This window comes from Sus scrofa, chromosome 12, assembly GCF_054392235.1.
Source record: "Sus scrofa isolate SSC_HxYL_T2T_F1_AM1 chromosome 12, Sscrofa_HxYL_maternal_Yorkshire_Landrace_v2.0, whole genome shotgun sequence".
NCBI classification, from domain to species: domain Eukaryota; kingdom Metazoa; phylum Chordata; class Mammalia; order Artiodactyla; family Suidae; genus Sus; species Sus scrofa.
The window spans coordinates 55,422,809-55,435,730 of record NC_139394.1 but is presented as its reverse complement, the minus strand read 5'-3'; the positions used below and the strand labels follow the sequence as shown (position 1 = coordinate 55,435,730).

The 12,922-nt window shown below is 58.7% G+C and overlaps 1 protein-coding gene across 3 annotated transcripts in view; it reads right to left on the bottom strand.

Moving 5' to 3' along the window:
• PITPNM3 (PITPNM family member 3) overlaps positions 1-12,089 on the bottom strand; it is a 92,612-nt gene extending 80,523 nt beyond the window's left edge. For 2 of the 3 annotated variants that reach the window (XM_021067716.2, XM_084985477.1), the window contains exon 1: positions 8,340-8,535. In XM_021067716.2, the coding sequence (XP_020923375.1) occupies positions 8,340-8,361 (22 nt within the window). In that variant the 5' untranslated portion in view covers positions 8,362-8,535. Of the gene's footprint in view, positions 1-8,339; positions 8,536-11,240; positions 11,451-11,841 lie in introns of those variants that run through there. The other variant, XM_013981242.3, reaches the window with a different exon arrangement.
• Positions 12,090-12,922: the final 833 nt, after the last annotated feature.

Here is a 12,922-nt window from a genome sequence, read left to right as displayed (position 1 = left end):
ACCCAGGGAGAAACAAGAGGCCGGGAGAAGCTGCTTCCAGAAAAAGGCATTATTGAAGGAAACCAGTGCTGGTTGGGGGTTGGTTGCTATAGAAACATGTCCTAACTATCTCCCAAACTGCTGTATGCACCACTGATGAGCTTGTGTGCTGGGCTGTTTCAGGGGACATGCCTGGAGCCCCAGAAGGGCCTGTGTGCAGGCTCCCCAGCACCTGGAGCCCAGATCCTAGAGGACTTGGAAGAAATCCAGCATATGGGGCACCCAGATAGCTCCATCAGTTCAGAGGTGGCCTCAAGGATCAAGGCTGAGACTCCAGACTGAAGAATATTCCTGAGACCAGCCATGGCCTGACCTTGACCTCAGCCACAGCCTGAACCTGGAGCTGGCCACAAATTAAGTCACAACCCCCACCACAGAACTAGGACCTGGTCTCAAACCAGCCATGAAGCTGACCACAGGCCAAGCAAACACCAAGCCCTGACCTAGCCACAGCCACACGTTCAGCAACGACTCCAAAAAGCAATGATTCGAGCCAAGGAGATTTGCGGCCTGACTCTGGCTGTAAACGGCACCAAGCGTAATTAGAGGCTGTATCAAATAACTTCAAGGTTGTTTTCACAGCTAACACTAAACTCTGTGCAGCATTTTACACCGCTGCCAGGGATCTGCATGGCCTTCACTTTCTACAGTCCTCACGACAGCCCTGTGAGGTCAGTTCAGGAGGGCTCTGATCCCTGGGCGTGATGTTTATGACAAAAGAAACCTGCCTCCTGTCACGTTCCCTGGACCTGGGCTGGAGTGGGGGTGGGATGAGGGGGATGGGCTGGCGGGGGGACCACCACCCCAGACTCCCGGCAGGACACAGTTGGCCCAACCAGTTGCTTTGGGAAAGATGCGCTTTTTGAAGACCTGCTGGTATCTCAAAAATATGCCACTTAAATACCCATTAATTACCTTATTTAGGAGATAATTAGTGATTAATAGCTTTGGCTATCTATTGTACTTTCATTTGCTCTGCCAATTCAGCTCCCAACACTTCTGAGTTATTTGGAACAATTCTCTCAGGCCCCAGATGTCCCCACTCTGTCCCGCCAGACTCTTGCTCCATAAGGGAGAGGCTTTCTCCTGCCTCTAAAGGGAGCTCCCAGGGCACCTGACAGTTTGCCACTGATGGCTCTGCCACCTGCAGGCTCCTGGGGTGGGGAGGGGAGAGCCCAAAAGATAGGACAGAGGAGGCCCTTCCCATCACCCCAGGACCTACTGTGGGGAGCAAAGACCAGAGACCAGAAGGGACCTGGGCATCCAGCCAGGGCATAGAGCAACCAGGTTGCGGGGTGGTGTCACAGATTCTGCGGAGGATGCTGGGGTCTCCTTCAGAGACCCCCCTGCCTCCATAAGGCAGCCAGCTTCTTGGTAAGGACAACAAAGGCTACCATCAGTGTGAAGCAAGCAGCAGGAGGGGAGCAGCCCCCACCAGTCAGAGCCCATTCTGGGGTTACAACAGAGCAAGGAGGGGACCCGAGATTGCCTCTGCCCCCAGGTTCGGTACCAAATCCCTGGAGGCGGGGCGGCGTAATGCTCTCATCACTGCTCAAGATTACGCTGTACACGAAAGAAACAAAAAAGGATAAACACCCCCCACACACACTGGGCAGTAATGGGAAGGCTGAAAATAGCTCTTTTTTTTACCACCAGGGATGATTCCAGAGTTGCTCAGCTGGGACCAGCCTCACAGGAGGTGGGAAGTGGGGGGGCGAGGTGGGGAGACGGCAGGCCCAAGGGAGTTCTCATCAGGAGGGCAGTGATCTGGACCACTCTGGAGCCATCCGGGAAAGGTCAGAGGTGTAGGTGGGATGGGTGGTCACAGCCACTCCAAACCTCCCAAAGCCAGGCTCCTGGAACAGCTGCAGCCCTGCCAGCTCGCAGCCGGATCCCGCACACCTAGATCCATCCCCGAGGAGGTCAGGAGCGCAGGACGTGCCGTGCTCTGCAAATACTGAGCCGAGCAAACACGGCATAGGCAGCAGACGGCTCAGAAGAGGCCTCTCCGATCCACCAGAACTCAGCGCCCCTCCCAGACAGAGCCCGACGCGTTTCTATTTTTGTTTTCAATCCTTGTTTGGCATCCCTGGCTAAAAGACGGCTACTTACCCTCTCGCCATAATAATGGTCATCTGGGAAGGGGGTACCTCCTTGCCGGCCTCCCCTGCCTCCAGTCTGCAAATAAAACAGGCTGACCCTCGAAAAGGAAGATGGGGGCTCCAGAAGGCGCATGCGCACACAGGCGCTCATGCACACACGAGACCTGGATACCTGGTGAGATCAGCTTGACCCCCGAGAACTCTGGTCTCCAGAGGCCAGTGCACCAGCACCTGCCCTCTGCCTGCCTGGGCCCCACCCCCTGCCCACAGCCACAAAGCCTTCCCCAAGGTCCTGGGCTCATCACACAGAAAGATCACAGCCCAAGCCCCTACGTGCCACCCGCATCCTCAAGCGGAGCCTTGATGCGGCCACACAGCCTGGCCTCAGCCTGAGTGGCGGCCCCATCCTCAAGTGAACCCCACGAATGCAGCCATGGGGAAAGCGTGGAGGAGGCAGGGTGGGGGGGTCCCCGCTGCAGGGGCCTAGCTCTCACCCCGGAGCCCCTGACAGGCAGGAGGTGCCCCTCACGCATACCCCCGTGGGGGCTGGTGGCCACACAGCTGTGCAGGCCCCCGCAGGCAGACGTGGGCCCTGGAGGTGGCATCTACCTCCGGAGTGACTCACTAAGGCTCCCATTCCTTTGCAAAAGGGGGTGCAGTGTAGCATTTTCCTTTGCTTTAGAAAACAAGAATCTTAAGAGAGGGAATGTAAAGAGGGTTGAGGGAGTGGGTGGGGAGCTCAGATCCCATTTGATTTCCAAACTCCTTTGTTATGCACTCTCTCCTCCCCCCACACACACCCCCAGCCCTTCCCCAGGGGCCCTGGCCACCCCCTTGTGCATGTGGCTCCTGCTGCAGATCTGGCAATGGGCTGGGGCCCGAGACCTCCAGGGGGCATGTGCTCTCCAGGTCCTGGTCCCCAGCTCCCTATTTGTCCTCCCACCCCATCCCCACCACCCTTCTGGAAGGGTCCCTGTGAGGTAGGAGATGGGAGGAGGTGAGGGCCCAAAAGGCACAGCAAAGCCAGCAGGGTAGGAGGCCAAGAGGGAGAATCGAGAAGTGTTGGAGTTGGAGCAAACTCAGAGCTTGTCTTGCCTCTGCCACAGCTCTTCGGTCCCCACTCCCCTTTTACACAGGACAAAACTGAGGCTCTAGAGCGGCAGTTCAAGCAAAACCACTGACAGAGCCAAGTCTGCCCTTGGTTACACGGTTGAATGCTGAACCCAAGAGTAGAAAAGACCTAAGTTCTAACTCCAGCTTTGCCTCACTTTATGTGTGATCCTAGAACCAGACACTTAACCTTTCCGGGCCTCAGTTTTCTCATCCATGAAGTGGGAATAACATCGGCCCTACGTCAAAGAGACACTGGCATGCTGTAGGATAGGAACGTCACCATAGGTTGGGAAGCATGCTAAGCGCTGCTACCAAAAAAGGAGCCAGATTATTCCCAGGAGGCTAATCCTTGACCCTCTCCCCCCTTCTTCCAAGCCTAGAATCCTAGAGAATTTCTGGGAGGCATCCAGGTCCTGCCGAGAAGCCCCCAGTCCTCAAAGCCTCGCTGGCCTTGGAAGTTCACACTCTCTGTCCTTGAAGATACCAGAGAAAACCCCTTGGCCTTTCTGGCCTCGGTCTCCCACCTGCATAATGAACAGGCAGGACCCAAAGATCTCCAGGCCTCTTCCAGCTGTGAACTATCTCCGTATAAGATGTCCACGAGGAAAATCACCATACCTTCTGGCCAATCTGACACAGACACAGCTCCAGCAAGGGGGACCCAGCCAGGTCCTCACACATCACTGGACTCCCACATACCAGCCAGGATATGGGGGCCTCCGGCTGGGACAGAGGCTTACGGGCCCAGGGTCACATGCTTGGGTAGGACTCTGTTTGAACTGCACTGTCTCTGACTCATGTAACCACACCACAGCCAGGGCTAAGAGGCAGCAAAGGGTCTCCAGCTGGGGCTTGCTGGGTCCTGCCAGGTCAGCTGCTTGACAGGCAGCTCAGCAGAGAAACCAGAGATCAGCCCAAGCTCCGGCACCTCCCCGAGGACACAGAAGTTGCTGAAGGCTTCCTGGAGGCAGAGTCTAGGAAGGTGTTGAGTTGGGACACTGGCATTTGATTTGGCTCTAGCCTTTTTCTCAGGAATCGTGGAGAAGGTGCATTTGCAACCTCCTTTCAGGTAATGGGAAACACAGCAAAGCCATCCTGGTACCCTAGGCTGGGAGTGTCTGAGTCGTGCCTCAAATCCCCTGGCACCTCCCCAAAGTCCTGAGAATCCCAGGGCTGGTCCCTTTCCCAAGCGTACAAAGGTCCTGTCCTCTGAGAGATGTGGCCACTGGTTCCTACCCCTGGGAGCTGTGAAGCAGGGGGCCCAGGAGAAGGTCTGGCTTTGGGATGGGGAGAAGGCAGCTGACTCAGCAGAACAAAGTCAGAACCAAGACTCTGGAAACACAAGTTCTAAGCCATGCTCTGCCAGCACCTTTTCCTGTGTCCTGGGCAAGTATCTACCTGTCCCCAGGCCTCAGTGTCCCTAGTGGGTGAGGGTTTTAAACATGAGTTTCTGGAAGCTTCCCCCCAGCTCCGCTACAGCAGGATTGGGGTTTTACTGACTTGAATTACTGGGCTGATACACTCCAGTCTGCCAGCTCCTCCCCTCAGAGCAGAGGCCAGCACCTGGGAGCAAATAAACTGGTTTCTCCAGCCTGCAAGGCCCAGCCCTGTGGCCCCAGCCTGGCCTTTCCAGAACCCAAGCGGGTCCCAGAGCCTCTCAGTCGCTGCCTCTGTTTCTGCCTGGCAGGGCCTTCCACTCGCCCCTGCCCCTGGAGCAGGCAGGCACCCCTGCCAACACACTGGGATGCAGAGGAGGGACCAGAGGGGCCTCTGGAGGAAGGCCGGGGCCATGTGGCTGGCAGGAGCCAGCACAAATCCTTCCCAACAAAGACGGCCTGAGAGGCTGGCCTCTCTTGGCCCTCCCAGAAGCAGCCAGAACGACCTGTCAAAACAGCTAAACCTTACCCACCACTCCTGTCTTCAGTGCTCTCCAGGGTTCCCCTCAGCCCTCTGCACCTCCAGGGAGCCAGACAGGAGGTCAGGCCCACCCTTGGGCCCCTCCTGCCCACCCAGCCCCAGCCCCACCCCCACCCCCACCCTCCAGCGGTCCCTCCAGCCGCCCAGCCTGGCTCAAGCCATTACCCACCCAGGGAGGCCTGCCCCTTGCCACCCTCCTGCTCCAATTCTGCCAGCCTTCAAGGCTCAACTTCTAGAGAAATCCAGGCTTCACTGTTTCAAGCTGCCCCTGGCCTCTTCTCGGTCTGCCCGGCACTTGAGGCTGCCCCCAGGGAGCTCTGGATCCTCCCCAGCTCCCGCCCCGCCGCCCTCCTGCTGACTTTCATCCCCCAGGTAGGCCTTTCTCTTCATTCATCCACCTGGCCAAGCACTCGCTCCCTCAGGGCAAGACCAAGGGCTCTCATCCCTCGATGTCTCCCTTAAGACTGGACACGGGGTACCGTAATGATTCTGGTCTTTGTGACTGAACTTTCCCCAGAGATTGGGAACTGGGAGTCACTCATTTGGGACCCACCCTCTGCCATTTATCCAATCCTTCCCAGAACCTGATTACATTTTCTCTTGTACCTGGGTTCTCCTGCACATGAAAGTCTCTTCACTGCCTCCCTTCAACTCCCGTGTGACACGGTTGACACAGCCATGGCTGGCTGCTCAGGCTGTGCACTGCACAAAAGTCCAGGATGCCTTCACTAGACTGCATTGTGATGACTTTGCAGCCACGCACCACGGTGGCCCTGAGGCCCAAACCCCTATCTCTGGTAGGTGGCCCCCCTCGGTCAGTTTTAGACAGAACACCTCAGAGGTTGCAGAGCAGACTCCCTCATTCACTGGCCAGATTCTCACAACCTCCGCTCCTGGCCTTCAGCCTCCCTCAGCTCTAACATCACCTCCTCAGAGTGAAGGCCTGACCATTTCTCAATGACCAATCAGTCTGTCCATCTGTAGTAAATGGCCTTGAATAGCTGCCCCTGTCATGTTCCATCCCCTTCTTGGGTCTCAGTTTCTCTAGCTGTAAAGAGAGGTACTTGGGTCCCTATCTCCAAGGACCCCTTCTGTTCTAAAGCTACACAAACTTTGTCACCGGGGGGCGGGGGGGGATGACCTCCATACACACATGCTGTCTTCAAGCTTAGAAGCCTAAGGAGCCTAGAAGAGCTAAGAAGAGAAGAAGTAATCTGATCTTGCTGGGGTCAATCCCAATGCCTCCTTGGGGTGGCAGCTGAGTGTGGGAGGGAAGAGCCTGGGCGGGTTCGATCCACAGAGGAGGGGAGTCTGTGCTGCCCTGAGGGAAAGGGCCAAGCATGAAATTGCAGCAGAAAAGACAAAATGTTAGAACAGCACGGGGCGCTGATGCTCAAAGCTGAGCAGTTTTTCACCTGTCACTGGAACAAATTCCCACAGACTCTCAGCCTAGAGACTGAAGGACCCACAGATCGAGGTGGAGGGGCCAGGACTGCATCTCCATTCTGTGAAGGGGGGTGACCTAACAGGTAGTGATGGGGGAAATTCATCACTTGGAACCTCACAGTCTGGCTCTGCATCCAGGCTCTGCCCAGACCCTCTGGGCCACCTGGAGGGAGCTGTTTCTCTTTTCCAGTGCTTCAAAAAGGGGAGGGTAACACTTCCTGTCTCCCGGGATGGTTGTGCACGTTGCCTGGTACCTAGTACAAGCAGTTAACTACTACTGTTAACTACTGTTGTGATGACAGCTCCCCCGGCAAGTGATCTGTGCCCGGGCTGTGCACGCACATGCACACACAGGCACACAGAGTGGGGCAGTGGGCGGGACACACACCCTGCCATGTGCCCTAGGGGAGGAACAGGAGTGGGAAGGGACCCAGGGAGACAGCCTTTTCCAGCCTCTCTGGTGTCATCTCCCGGTGCCTCTCTCAGGAGGGGAAAAGGGAGGGAAGTGAGAAAGGGGGTGTTTAGATGTGTTCCACACTTGCCCTGTCTCAAACGACTAGCCCCACCCCAACAGAACTCCTTGGTGACAGAATGGGAATATAGTCTCAGACATCAAAATCACACAGCCAGCATATGTACAGGGGCATCCAGACCCTGGCCAGGGTCAGGGCACCATGAGCACCCTGGGTGACAGTGGGTTTCCACGCAGCCCAGAGGTACCCACCCAAAGGGTGTGCAAGGGTGAACTCTCATTCCATCACTGCCATCGCTTATGGGTAGAGGGTGGGGTCCGTGCCAGACCAACGCCTGGTCCGGGGGGGATGGCATGCCACCTGCCAACGTCACAGGCTGGGTGTGAGTTCATGGCAGATTTACACATGCTAGCTTCCTAAGCCAGCCCTACGGCCACCCTCATTCCCCAGCCCTCCCAAGAGGGCAAATAAGGCTTATAGAGTGCAAATAGGAGCAGAGTCTGCTCCACCTCCTGATCCCATGCTCAGCTCCTGGCCTGGCACAAAGCAGATGTTGGTGAATGAAACGTCTGGCTGAATGAATGAACGAATGACTAACGCCCACTCCCTCACACCACGGGCTACACGGCCTGAATCTGGGGGAGGGCAGAGCCTTGGGGACCCCAGAAGAGGCTCCCGGCTTCAGAGCTCCGCACCTGAGGCTCCGCCGCCCCGGGTCGGGGTGGGGGGAGGGGGCGGGACTGCTCACCAGCCGGTGCCGAGCGGAGCACCCCTCCTTCCCCAGAAGAAATCTGGGTCTCCTGGCTGAGCTGGGGGCGGGGGGATTGTCGCGTCCCGGATAGAGCGAGCTGCAGGACAAGGGGGCGCGTCCTGGTTGGCGCTGGGGGGCGTGGGATGGAGCGGCGGCCGCGGGACCTCGCCTTCGGTCCGTGCGCCCGGTTCTGCCCAGGGCCTCGGGAGGGTGGCGACTGCGCCCCACCGCCGAGCGGGCAGGGGCGCCGCAGACCTGGCTCTTTCTGGCGGGGCGGTAGTAAGGGGACGCGGTGTCCCACGAGGTGACCAGGGGCGCAGGAAGGACGAGGCGCGCGCGGAGCCCCCTCGCCACGCTCCCGCGGGCCGGCCGCGCCGCCGCCCGCTCGGAACCTCCGCCCACCTGCGCCGGGGGCTCACCTGGGCCGGCGGCCCCTCCTCGAGACGCGCGGGTCCCTCCCCCCGCCGGCGGCCCGGCCCTCCCGGCGCCCGCCCTCACCTGCACGGTCCGCCTTGGCCATGGCCCGGGCGGCGGGCTCCGGCGGCGCTGCCCGCGCTCCTCGCGGCTCCCGGCCCGGCCCCGGGCCGCCCAGCCGCCTCCGGCCGCGAGCGGACTCGGAGCGCCGCGCCCCGCGCCCCCGCCCCGCTCGCCGCGGCCGCCGCCACCGCAGCCGCCGCCGCCTCGCCGCTCCCTCCCGCTCCCTTAAAGGCGCCGAGCGGCGGCCGCGCCGGCCCCCCCGCGCCGCCGGGGAGGGACTGACAGAGGTAGGCGCCCAACGCCGCCCCCGTGGGCCCGCACCCCCGCCCCGGGCCGCGGCCGCCGCTCCAACACGCTCCGCTCGGAGCCCCGGACGGGCGCGGAGACGCGGAGATGCTGCGGTCCAGGAGAGGATGGGCACGCGGACCGGGAGTCGGGGGCGAGAAGCTCTGAAACAGGGCGATAGAGAGCGCCCCCCCCGGGGGGGACGCAACACCGATGGGAAGAAGGGGAGAGAAATTCGGAGGACACTCGAGACCCTGGCACCAGGAGAGCGACAGAGAGCAGAGAGGAGGAAGGGAGGAAGGAAGAAGGGGCGCAGGGAGGCTCCCACGAAGCCAAGAGGGAGGTGGCCCCAGGGTTCAAAGATGAAAGGTGGGCCCCTCCATCGGCCCCCACTCCAGGGTATCATTTCTATGATCCAGAACCTGGGTCTGAACTAGTCCCAGAAGGGAAGGATCTCAGTGCTTTAGCTCTAAAAGAACACATAAAACACATGCAAAGCCCACCTGGGATTCCAGGCTGGAGCAGAATTTGGGAAGGCTGGTAGTCTAGCTGTGAGCAGTAGCCCCCTTTGCTCCCCAAACCTGGGAAGCAGCCATCCTAGTAAAAACGCCCAGAGGAGGCTGGGGAGATGGGGGTTGTGGCTTCTGCCTGGTGGCAGCTGGAGATCCACAGTCCAGCCCCGAGAGGAGACAGGAGACGGCCAGTTGTTTTGGTGGTGCCTGGGTGTCCGGAGGCCCCAGGGACCAGCAGTCTTCTCCCTAGCTCAGGGCTGGGCCAGGCCTGTGGGCCTAGCAGATGTCTGACCAGCTTTTGGCAGCTCCCAACATCCCCAGTGCCCGCTGCCTGGCTCCCTGCTGCTGGAAAGGACCAGGAGGTTTTCACCTCCTACCAAGCCCTCCCCAAAAAAGATGCTGTCCTTTCTTCTGAGAAACTGGGAAGGACTTAAGCCCAGTGACAATGTGCAGCCAGGCACCCCACCGCGCTGTCTCCCACCCACCTTCCATGGAAAAAGCCCATCAGGTAATTCTATCCTCCGGCTAGCCATGGGCCCAACTCCAGGGTCCCATTAGCCCTCTATGGAAATGGGTTACCCATGGGGCTAAAAGGGGCCTCAGTGGTCATTTAGCCCAGCAGCCCCTCTGGGGCTTTGTCTCCATCCACAAGACCCCTATCAAGTGGCCCTTCAGCTCCTGGTTTCTTACATCAAGGACAGGGAACTCAGCACTTCAGACACGAGTTCATCCATCTTTGGACAGTGTTGACCGTGAGAAGATTTTCCCTCATTTGAGCTGAAATCTGAAGCTTGTATGGCCCACCTGTGGGCTCTTCTGGTGCCTCCCTCAACAAAACCAAGGGCCCTCTGTCCAAACCCCTAGTGTGGCTTCTGTGAGAGGGACCAACCATCCTGCTTCGCCAGAGACTGGCCTGCTTTTAGCACTGAAAGTCCCCCATCCCGGAAAACCCCTCAGTCTCCAGAGTTCTGGATACCAGACCTAGACAGGGCTGACCAGAGAGCAGGGCTGACCAGCAGACAGGATTTCAGAATTTCCGAGGCTGAAGCCGGAGGTCTCTGCCAGTGTGCCATCCCAGTGTGCCAGCTGGGAGTGTGTGAGTGGATCCCACAGCCTTCCTTCATCACTGGGGCGTGGTGGGAGCCGGGGAGGGCAACGAATGCACAGGTCGTCGGCTTGGGGTTTACATCTGTCACTTAACCCTCAGGCACTCGTTACATAATACCCTCCTGTGTCTTATATTATCCGCAGTTTACAGGGAAGGAAACAGAGGCTGAGAAAGTTCCGGTGCTCATGGTCACAAAGGATTAATTTGCAGCCTGTGTTCCGTCCCTTGTGCCTGGCAGTGCTCCCCCTTCCCTGCAGGCGGGGCACAGTCAGAGGCCTGACTGCCTGGATAATGTCCAGGTTTGGCCACCCAGTCTGTGGGTGCAAGCTGTCACAGGGGAACTGTAAAGCAGCCTCAGCACCCAACACACCAGTCCTGAGACCTCCCCTAGCCCTTGGCTCACAGTGGCAGCAGTGACGAAAGAGTGACCTCCTACTTCCAGGCAGCACCTCGTGTGTGTGTGTGTGTGTGTGTGTGTTCATGCATGTGCACGCGCGTGCAGACAAGCACATCCTGCTCAGGGAAGATGCCCCCTCTTGGGGTGGGCACTGAGACCCTCCCCCACTGCATCCAGTCACCACGAACCCTTGGGAGGGGGTGGGGAGGGCAGATTACAGAAATCATAGCCAGACCCTCCTCCACGCCCCCGACCCCACAGATGGGAGGACAGCGGGCCAGAGATGGAGGGAACCTGCCACATGACAACCCACTTCCAGGCCCCATCCTCGGCTTCTCCGCTTTCAACCTGCCCTGCAGCCCTGGCCCCTGCCTGAAGATCTGTGCTGCTCTGTGGCTCTGGAGTCGGACAGGGAGTGTGGGGCCTGCCCCTGCCCCCAGGGCAGCTTCTGAATGTGCCGGCTGTGACCTGCTGCCAAAGAAGTTCTGGCTCTGCCTTCAGACAGAGCAAACACGTCAGGACTCAAGGCCATTAGATTAACTGGTGGGAGTTCGCTTCCTGCGTCAGAAGAATTGTTCTTAATTAAAGAAAGGAATAACTAGCAATTTAGAAACACTGACCTCGGTGTCCTGCAGGAGAAGGAAGCCAGAGTCAGCCAGTGCTTCCCGGGCCTCCCAGCTCTGCGACAGAGATCGCGTCAGGGTTCCAGACAGGATTCTTTCTCTGGGGCCTGCTGTCCAGGCCCTTTCCTCTGCCCACAGTCTATTCAGATTCTGCCTCCAGAGTGGCCAGCTGCTCCCAGGCTCAGCCAAGGGCTCCGGCCCAGAGAACTGGAAAAAAAAAGCGCAGAGGCCATTGCTGCCTGGGAGAATGTGTGCACAGATGTGGATGGAGCGGGGAGGTCCGGGTGGGGGCGGGAGGAGTGGGAGCTGCCTGGGATGACGCCTCCGCGTGACACACCCGAGGCCTGGATGTCCCTCCTGAGCAGACAGTGTCCGGGCACCTGGAGAGGTAGGTGACCATCGCAGGGAGCCAACACGGCACCCTGGAAAGGCAGCCATGCCAGGTCACACTCATCTCCTTTTTTGGACACTTTGCAGCTGGTGGAGTTCAGTGTTGCTGTGCCCACTGGGCCTGGCACGGCCACTGCCAGCTCTCGATGGTGACTCGTCAACAGCACGGGAGTCAGGAGCAGGACAACAGACTGGTTAAGAGACTTACCCCTGCCCACGGCCCATGGATGCCAGTGAAAGGAGGCCTGGAGCAGGACTAGGGCCAGCTCAAGCCCTGCAGCAAAGGTGCCCATGACAGTGAGTCCCGCTGTCTCTGCTGGTGTCACGTGGCTCTCTCTCACCCTCCCCCTTCCCTCCCCCCAGTGTCTCCTGGCCTGGCTCTACCCTTCTCGGCCCCCTCCTCACGGGTTCCCACACTCTACTAGCTGCCCACTGCCATGAGGACCGCCTCCAATCAAACAAGCAGCTCCAGGATCAGATGCTCTTCTCTGGAACATTACAGAACAGCTGGGAGGGGCTGATTTGTTCTCAGCGTGGCCTTCCTGCCCCAGGCTGCTCCCAATTCTGCCACCACCATCCGGGGCCCTGGACAGAATTGCCTTTCCATCCAGCACTCTTATTCTTCTCCTTGCTGGGAGCTGTGGCTTTTTTAGTCCACCTTCAATCTCAAGAAGGGTTGGGATGCTGCCTGCCCCCCTTCCCGCAGGTGAGGGCCCATCCTCAGCCATTACATTGACAAGCACAGCCTCAACTTCACAGCAGATGCTATAGAGGAGACGCTGGATTGCCAAGGGTCTCATTTGTAACCTCCTGCAGAGGCGGGCCGATTCCTTTAAGATCAACAAACAAGGAGTTCCTGTTGTGGCTCAGTGGGTTAAGAACCCAACATAGTGAACATGAGGATGTGGGTTCCGATCCCTGGCCTCGCTCATTGGTTAGGGATCCAGCGTCGCCACAAACTGCAGCATAGGTCACAGATGGGGCTCAGATCCTGCGTTGCTGTGGCTGTGGTAGGCCAGCAGCTGTGGCTGATTTGACCCCTAGCCTGGGAACTTCCATATGCCGTAGATGCAGCCATAAAAAGAAAACAAAAAAACAGACCAACCAACAAAAAGATCAACAAATGACCCCTGAGGTGAGCCCTAGACCCCCAGCCAGGACATACCCCACCCAGTAGACCAAACTGAGTGATCTGCCTTTATATAGAACACAGTCCCTGCTTTATGCCTACCTACAAGGAGGGACCACAAATTCTAGACGACATGCATGCGCCTGCATCCTCGGCGTTT